Source organism: Poromitra crassiceps, assembly GCF_964638095.1.
Source record: "Poromitra crassiceps genome assembly, chromosome: 8".
Taxonomy (NCBI): Eukaryota; Metazoa; Chordata; class Actinopteri; order Beryciformes; family Melamphaidae; genus Poromitra; species Poromitra crassiceps.
The window spans coordinates 23539356-23548785 of record NC_139629.1 but is presented as its reverse complement, the minus strand read 5'-3'; the positions used below and the strand labels follow the sequence as shown (position 1 = coordinate 23548785).

Genomic DNA, 9430 nt, shown 5'->3' with positions numbered 1-9430 from the left:
AGACATGCGGACTGTCTCTATGACAGAGAGAGAGAGAGAGAGAGAGAGAGAGAGAGAGAGAGAGAGAGAAAGAGAGAGGGGAGAGAGAGAGAGAGAGAGGGGGGGGAGAGAGAGAGAGAGAGAGAGAGAGAATACCCTTGAGTGCACACACATGAACAGATCTCTCTTTATACCCCATTCAGTCTTAATTTCTAGTTCTGTATATTTTTCATTATAGTGCTTCCAGCTTTTGGTCACCATCTTTCACAACATTGCCATTACAGCAATTACACATAAGAGATGCATGATGGGAGAAAAGGAAAACTAAAGACAAACAAAAAAACAGTCAACTCAAAACTGACAAAAAAAAGGAGAAATAACAAGAGGGAGTTTCAAACTGAAATGTCTCAATTAAGCTAAAGTGCAGTTTTCTCGTGTCTTCTATTTGCTCTTGTCTGGTGCAGATTGGCAGGTGAGCCGTCAGGTCCACAGAGTTCTGTAGAGGTGCCGTGAAACAATACACAAATGGGCCATAAAGTGGCAAAAAAAAAAAGGGTTGGCAGGGGTTGGATGGGCCCAAAAGGCCCGTCTCAGATGACAACCTGTTCTCCGTTGGTAGCACGCTACAGCACCTCCAGCCAGAACCACACGGGGGAAGAGGCGCTGATCTGAGCTCAGCTTTCATCAGTCGCTGATGTCTCTGGGATTGCTCTCGGGGGGGTGTCCCGGTGTCTGGCTTCGGCCCGCAGATGCGTCTGAGGGCCTGCGAGGGCGCCGTGGAGCTCCGGAGGATCACAGTAGAAGAGACTAGTTCCAGCGCGGGGGGCCGCGCCCGCCGCACACCCCCCTGCCTGGAGCCAGGGGTGGAAGGAGGGAGGCGGTCAGGGTCAGGGAGGGGGGCAGACGCAGGCTCTTGCACTTCATCTCGTCTAAGGTCTTCCAGTACTTGTAGTTCTCTGACAGGTGCTCCATGAGGCCGGGCAGACTGGCAAAGGCTGGGGAGAGAGATATAGAAAGGCTGGGTTAGGTTAACGCCATAACTGTACATACATACTGTACATGAACACATACAGTATATCAAACAGTGAGTGACATATGACCAACTTTACAGGAGAGCCAGAACAAAAGGTGACCAGACTTTATCATGACTTTGTTGATTAAATTCAATCTTTTAAATACATTTTTTTTTTCCCCGATTCTTTATCCCATTTTTATCCCCCATTAGTGCTAATCCAATTTATTTATCCTGGTTGCTGCTCCACCCTCTGCCGATCTGAGGAGAGCCGAAACTGGCTCCATGCTTCCTCCGAGACATGGGCAGTCAGCCAGCCGCTTCTTTTCACCTGACAGGGGAAGCTTCACCGGTAGGACATAGCACGTGGGAGGTTCACGCTATTCCAACCAGTTCCCCTCCCTCTGAACAGGCGCCCTTAACGACCAGAGGAGGAACCACATTAGCAACCAGGATATTGCATGTTTTTGTGAAGGGGGTTCCTATATGAAGGAAACCCCCGGGAGGCACGGGGAGAACATGCAAACTCCACACAGAAAGGCTCTTTAGAGTAGACGACCCCACCCAGGGCGGTGGGCACTCGAGGACATGCGGACGGGCACGCATTCCTTCAGCGTTCACAGCGTCCCAGGTGGGAATCGAACCCAGGACCTTCGAGCTGTGAGGCGACAGCGCTTACCACTGCACCACCGTACGCCCCAGATTAAATTCAATCTTTAATATGAAAACGTATAAACATGTGGAGGACACTATGCGAGGGATCAGCCGATCAGCATGTTTGTAAACAAACAGCGTCACTGGGTGGAAAACAGGGACGCGCAGACTACTCGAGTACGCGCCGCGGAACGGAAGTGGTGGCCATGACAGCCTCACCGCACCGGTAGAAACAATATTTATCTATTGATAACAATATTGTTATAAATATCAACAACTAGCCAACAGATATCAAAGCTGCTGGGCTTTATGGAAATAGCACGACTCGAACATGACGTTGTATCAAACTGGTCGTTCAGTGGCGTTTTATTGCACACAACTAACGTTAGCTCACAGCAGCTCCCAGTGTGGGTGCATGTATTTATAGGGGGGACGCGCATGTACAGGGAGGGACCGGACTGGTAGATTTGTGCGTACACTCCTCAGAAACACCCGGAAGTCAGGTGTTTGTTGTGGTTGTGACGTCGCGCTGATTCCTCGTATAGGCCCTACTTAATGAATCAGCTGATTCCTCGTATAGGCCCTACTTAATGAATCAGCTGATTCCTCGTATAGGCCCACCTTAATGAATCAGCTGATTCCTCGTATAGGCCCTACTTAATGAATCAGCTGATTCCTCGTATAGGCCCACCTTAATGAATCAGCTGATTCCTCGTATAGGCCCTACTTAATGAATCAGCTGATTCCTCGTATAGACCCTACTTAATGAATCAGCTGATTCCTCGTATAGGCCCTACTTAATGAATCAGCTGATTCCTCGTATAGGCCCACCTTAATGAATCAGCTGATTCCTCGTATAGACCCTACTTAATGAATCAGCTGATTCCTCGTATAGGCCCTACTTAATGAATCAGCTGATTCCTCGTATAGACCCTACTTAATGAATCAGCTGATTCCTCGTATAGGCCCACCTTAATGAATCAGCTGATTCCTCGTATAGGCCCACCTTAATGAATCAGCTGATTCCTCGTATAGACCCACCTTAATGAATCAGCTGATTCCTCGTATAGACCCTACTTAATGAATCAGCTGATTCCTCGTATAGGCCCTACTTAATGAATCAGCTGATTCCTCGTATAGGCCCACCTTAATGAATCAGCTGATTCCTCGTATAGGCCCACCTTAATGAATCAGATTTCCATATTTCGAGGTGGGCCTTGGCGGAGGTCTGCGCTCACTGAGTGCACTTCTGGTTTGATAGATACATAACTCACTTTCGCCCAAAATTACACTTAGGCCCTACTGGTTCCCAGTCCCACCCCTCGTACTGTATGCATGCTTTGGAGGAGTGAAGAACTTCTAGGAAAATAAAGGTTGTGCACGTGATTCTCAAATCCAGGAATAAACAACCAACACCTACCATGAAATGAGCCACCTGCTATCACTCAACATCCTGTTAGCATTCCAAACGTGCTATTAATGAGGAAGATGTGTGTATTTGTGTGAGCATGTGTGTGTGTGTTTGTATGTGTGTGTGTGTGTGTGTGTGTGTGTGTGTGTGTGTGTGTGTGTGTGTGTGTGTGTGTGTGTGTGAGTATGGGGGGGGGGGTGTCGTTAGTTCATGTACAGTGTCATGTACACTCAATGTTACTCCCACACAAAAGGACAGCTGTGGTAGTGGTGTCTCTCACACACACACACACACACACACACACACACACACACACACACACACACACACACACACACACACACACACACACACACACACACACACACAGCTTATATACATGTGTGTGTGTGTGTGTGTGTGTGTGTGTGTGTGTGTGTGTGTGTGTGTGTGTGTGTGCGTGCTCTCGCGCATGTGTTTTTTCTCAGAACAGGGCCCGCTCAACCCATGTTGTTTACTTCCTGGTTTCCGGCCTTGTTGATGACCCACACTGGGTCTTTGCGTGAGCCCCACCCAACGATGACCCCCGCTGTGACCCTGGTCAACTGGGAGCGGCTGCATGTGTGTGTGTGTGTGTGTGTGTGTGTGTGTGTGTGTGTGTGTGTGTGTGTGTGTGTGTGTGTGTGTGTGTGTGTGTGCGTGTGTTGTTGTGACCCCCCCCCCCCCCCCCCCCCCCCCCCCCCCCCCCCCCCCCCCAGCTTCCTCTCCCCTGACACCCCGGCGATCTCTCTCTGTCACACTGGCATTTGGAATCTTTCCGTGACATCAGAGCTGTGTTGACAGTAAACAAGTTCCCTCTTTGGGAGCCTAGACTGAAGGGGAAGCTAGAGTGGGAACGGGGTTGGGGGCGCCCCCTCCTCTCTTCCTTTCCTCCTGTCTGAGCTCCTGTGCTGCTCTCTACCACACGGGAACGCGAAAGATGAACGATTAGGAATGAACACATATGATTATATAATTACAATTGACGTGATGTAGGAATGGAGGAGTGGAAAATGGGCTGGAGCAGAGTGACAATGGGGTGGATGAGGCTCTGCTTCTAGAGCACAAACAGGCTACTCTGACTCACATCGCCAGACCAGTTCGCAAATGTAAATGAGCCTGGAAAGTCTCAGTTCAAGCTCAAATCCCAGGGAAGGCGTTGTCACCGGGCGCAGACCAAAATGCATCTGGATGCAATTGGATAGACCTACAACCACTCAGAGCAACGTGACGTGTGACGTAGCGCACGTCTGAGCGGCGCTCCGAACCGCCTCAGTCATCGGCGCAGGCGCAGTCGTATCGAAATCGCCCGGCGAAATCAACCCCGACAAGGTGACGCAGGACGCTGACTTCTTTCTGCAGAGTGATATGACTGGACATGGTCAGAACAGTGTTCATAGCAGCGGCCTGCTATACAGAAATAACAGACACTAGCTGTGTTCAGAATGGTTCACTCACTCACTAGTCCCCATGTAGTGTTTATCATAATACTGGAGTGAACTATTTGGGGAATGATCAAACGAGTTTCGGACACTACCTCACTCTTCTTCTCCTTTGGTAAACATGACAGCATTGCATTGTGGTATATGGGAGAAAATGTAAGGTACATTCGCTGCTCACTAGAAATTGCAGTGCATTGTGGGTATTTTATAGTGGACTATATACGGAATCAAATTAACAGTTGAGAATTCGGACATTAGTACAAAATGGCCAACACACTATATAGTGCACTATTTCTGTAATAGGGACCGGTTTCGAACAGGGCTATAGAATTCCATGATTGACCAATCAGAATTGAGTATTAAACAAACCAAAGCCATGCAAAAAAGGGTCTGTGAGTGGCCCCGGCATTTTCAGGTCAGGTGGAAATGTGTCTGAACGGGAGGCGTGCCAGAGGAAGGAGGTGGGGTCAGACGCAGGAGGCGGGGTCAGACGCAGGAGGCGGGGCCAGACGCAGCTGCCAGAGCAAATAAGACACGAGCTTGCAGAATCATCAGGTTCTTAAGTTACAAACAGGCCAATCTCCTGTGGGCATGCTGTCCATCTCACCAACCCTGACACCCAGAGCTTCTATCAGCTCAATCATCCAGCAACACAGCAGCCTACTTTGAATGGGAGTGGAAGGAGAGAGGCACTTAACATACTGTACATACGCAGACATACACCAACACGCACGCAGGCACGCACGCACGCAAGCACGCTGCAGCGAAGATGAAGTGAGCGAGTGTTCTTCTTACCATCCCAGGCGTCAAACATGTCAGTGATGAAGTAGTCGATGAAGGAGATCTGAGATTTGGGCACGCTGCAGGTGTTCCTATCAAACACTGGCATCACCACCGGCAGCCCCTGTCTCTTCTCCTCATCCGTCTGCCACGCACGCGCACACACACACACACACAAACGCATGCACGCACACACACACACACACACACACACACACACGCACACACACACACACGCACACACACACACACACACACACACGCACACGCACACACACACAAACGCATGCGCACATGCGCACACACACACACACACACACACACAAAAAGGCATGCACGCACGCACGTGCACACACACACACACACACACACACACACACACACACACACGCGTCATCAGAGAGAGAGAGGGAGATGGAGAGACCAAATGGAATGACGATAGCTAGCCTCAACACAGACAAAGTGTGATTCTCAATGCTTCGTCCCACTGACACCTCCGTTTATCAACCTTATGGTGGTTGTCCGTCATGGCGGGCCGTTTGTGTCTCTTAAATATTGTATGGTTTTGTTTGAGTTTCTTTTCTCTAAGTGGCACCTGTGCAAAGTACTCCTCGGAGATGCGTCCGGCCCACTCGATGCACAGCTCGAGCGGGCGGCAGGGGTTCGCCACGTCCGCACACTTGATCATCATCCTCTTGATCAGCAGCCGGTTCTCCGCAGAGCTTCTGATGTTGGCCTGACCTTCACAGTCACTGCTCTCACTCTGTCCAACACACACAAGAGACAGACATGTCCTTCACTGCTCTCACTCTGTCCAACACACACAAGAGACAGACATGTCCTTCACTGCTCTCACTCTGTCCAACACACACAAGAGACAGACATGTCCTTCACTGCTCTCACTCTGTCCAACACACACAAGAGACAGACATGTCCTTCACTGCTCTCACTCTGTCCAACACACACATAGACACATACTGTACATGGGCACATTCAGTAGGCAATAAATGTGTGTGAGCTCTACACGTAAGCACAGCCCCCCCCGGATTTCTTGCAAAACGGTATTCTACTTGATTTGAAAACTCTGCAGGCAAGATGGCCGCCGGCACCTATACTCCCTTCTTTAGCTGGCAGAATTCCTCCTCCATAAACTAACATATCTTGGCCAATAAGTATGTAACATACAAAATAAAACAACCCGTAATGTCTTCATTTGATGTAGAATGCAGAGGACATGTAACTGTTTAGTTAAACTTGCATTCCAGGAATATTGCTCTAAAGATAACATAAATGGCTCGAGACTGTTTCGTCCTGAAACCCACTCGCTTTGCGCCAGAACACAATCGATTTGGGTGTGGAACACACCAGGATTGGCCAACGCCAACGCCAGTGCCCAGAACTGTCAAATCAAATCATCGACAGAGACGCTATGGCCCGCCTCCCAGTATTCTCAGTGTATCCGAGATAGATATCATAGAAAACGTTATGAATATAGCCACGTTATAAACAACAAACTAACGCTGGTGATACGTATGGAAACAGTGTTACTCGAAATGGTTAAAAGTTCTATCAATTTGGTCATTCAGTGGCGTTTTACTGCCATGTAACATAACTAACTAGCGGCTAATATTAGCCACAGTAGGCGATTACCCATGGATGCATTGCTCTTAAAGGGCTCGCGCCCCGTTTTTTGTCCACATGAGTGGGGCACGTGTAAATACCACCGTGACGTCACGATGTACTAAATCTCCCATTCATTTGAGGGCAGAAAAAAAAGCAGGTTTGAACCCATAGAGGAAACTTATGCTGCTGAAAATTATACAAATGGTACAATGGTAACAGTTTGGTCTCAAATGTGGAAATTTTGACCAGAATTCTTCACACACCACCCCCAAAGTCATATATATTGGTTAAAAGCTGAAAAAAAGTGTTTGGGGGGTAAGTTACACTTTAACACGTTCACTGCCATTGACGAGATATCTCGTCTTAAAAAATCCAACGGTTGACTGCCAATGACGAGATATCTCGTCTTAAAAAAAAAAAAAAAAAATTTGACGGTGGGACGTGGATCAACGCCCCCCACGTCTCCTATAAAAATATTGGAGCCACCGAACGTGTACAACCCATTCCACCGACCCACTAAGTGGCGACAGTGCTCTCCAGACTAGAAAAAGCTGAGCCAAAACTGCAGGGGAACGCGCGAGGAAACCATTCTCTCATACTGTAAAATGGATTGGCGAAAACGCTTTCGCTTTCGCGCATTATCGCGCTGGGAGCTGGCGGTGGGGGATTGCAAATTTGCATAATAGATTATGCGTGCAACACACTTTGAAACACCGGCAGAAAGCCCACAATCGCACGCAGCTTCATTGCAGCTGAGCTCACAACCGAAACGACTCATGCAGACTCGCCCAAAGAGCAGCCGCCAGCAGCCAGGCAGCACAGACAGGCAGAGCCTCGCTTGTGACAAACGCTGCAAAGCCACCAGAGACACACCCGCGGAGGGAGGAGTTTGAAGGAGAGGGGGGTTTCCTGCTGCTATGGAGGAAATTACTGTTCAAAACTATTGTTTAGATGTCTGACGTCTTACGCCAAAAATAAATGGTTAAAGTGACTGTTCTATCGAATTTCACAAAAAGCCATTTATCTCAGAATAAATTTTCAGACGCTGAAACCATGCTGTATTCTACTGCTAATGCCTACATAACTACTAACTCTACAAACTAACTCTTTTAGACAGAGAAAGCACACATTCTATTAGTTCTTTTGAGATCATTTGTGTTCACAAAATCTTAGCAGAAAATAATCCTCGGCTCTTGAAAGATGAGCCAGAATCCTCAAAAAAAAAACTTGGCAGAACCTACCTACAGTATTGAAAAAACGGCTGGCAGTGAATGTGTTAAGAACATGTTTGCTTATGTTTACGCTGATACTCTGACGTTGGAGTGTGTGCTAACATAGGGACTGATACACTGATCTTCAGAGAGGAAGTATTGGAGTAATGCACGCAAGCGCGCGCACGCACGCACGCACGCACGCACGCATACACACACACACACACACACACACACACACACACACACACACACACACTTACATTTGAGCTGGTCTCTTCTATGGCAGCCATTGGCTTGTTGATGCTGTTGACGAACTTGTTGACATGCTCAAAGTGTCTGGTCATCTCTGTGGCCAGCACCATGTCAATGATGGCCTGTCGCAGCGTGCGGAACTGGTTCCTGTAGACGGTGAAGGAGTGGAGTCCATGCAAACAGACTTGGGTCAGTCTAGTGCTATTCTAGAGGCAATCATGGAAAAACACAAAGACCTAACTGCTGTCACCGTGTCCTCCTGCCTGACCTGTCAAAACACAAAGACCTAACTGCTGTCACCGTGTCCCCCTGCCTGACCTGTCAAAACACAAAGACCTAACTGCTGTCACCATGTCTCCATGCCTGACCTGTCAAAACACAAAGACCTAACTGCTGTCACTGTGTCCCCTGCCTGACCTGTCAAAACACAAAGACCTAACTGCTGTCACCGTGTCCCCCTGCCTGACCTGTCAAAACACAAAGACCTAACTGCTGTCACCGTGTCCTCCTGCCTGACCTGTCAAAACACAAAGACCTAACTGCTGTCACCGTGTCCCCCTGCCTGACCTGTCAAAACACAAAGACCTAACTGCTGTCACCGTGTCCTCCTGCCTGACCTGTCAAAACACAAAGACCTAACTGCTGTCACCGTGTCCCCCTGCCTGACCTGTCAAAACACAAAGACCTAACTGCTGTCACTGTGTCCCCCTGCCTGACCTGTCAAAACACAAAGACCTAACTGCTGTCACCGTGTCCTCCTGCCTGACCTGTCAAAACACAAAGACCTAACTGCTGTCACTGTGTCCCCCTGCCTGACCTGTCAAAACACAAAGACCTAACTGCTGTCACTGTGTCCCCCTGCCTGACCTGTCAAAACACAAAGACCTAACTGCTGTCACCGTGTCTCCATGCCTGACCTGTCAAAACACAAAGACCTAACTGCTGTCACCGTGTCTCCATGCCTGACCTGTCAAAACACAAAGACCTAACTGCTGTCACCGTGTCCTCCTGCCTGACCTGTCAAAACACAAAAACCTAACTGCTG

The 9430-nt window shown here is 48.7% G+C and overlaps 1 protein-coding gene across 1 annotated transcript in view; it reads right to left on the bottom strand.

The window, feature by feature from the left end:
- Nucleotides 1-786: 786 nt before the first annotated feature.
- Nucleotides 787-9430, bottom strand: part of pde8b (phosphodiesterase 8B) — a gene marked incomplete at both ends in the record, with an annotated part of 65295 nt that continues 56651 nt past the window's right edge. Inside the window, 4 exons of the mRNA XM_083641115.1 lie at nt 787-974; nt 5312-5441; nt 5892-6059; nt 8394-8532. Coding sequence (XP_083497241.1) covers nt 787-974; nt 5312-5441; nt 5892-6059; nt 8394-8532 — 625 coding nt within the window. The remainder of the gene's footprint in view (nt 975-5311; nt 5442-5891; nt 6060-8393; nt 8533-9430) is intronic.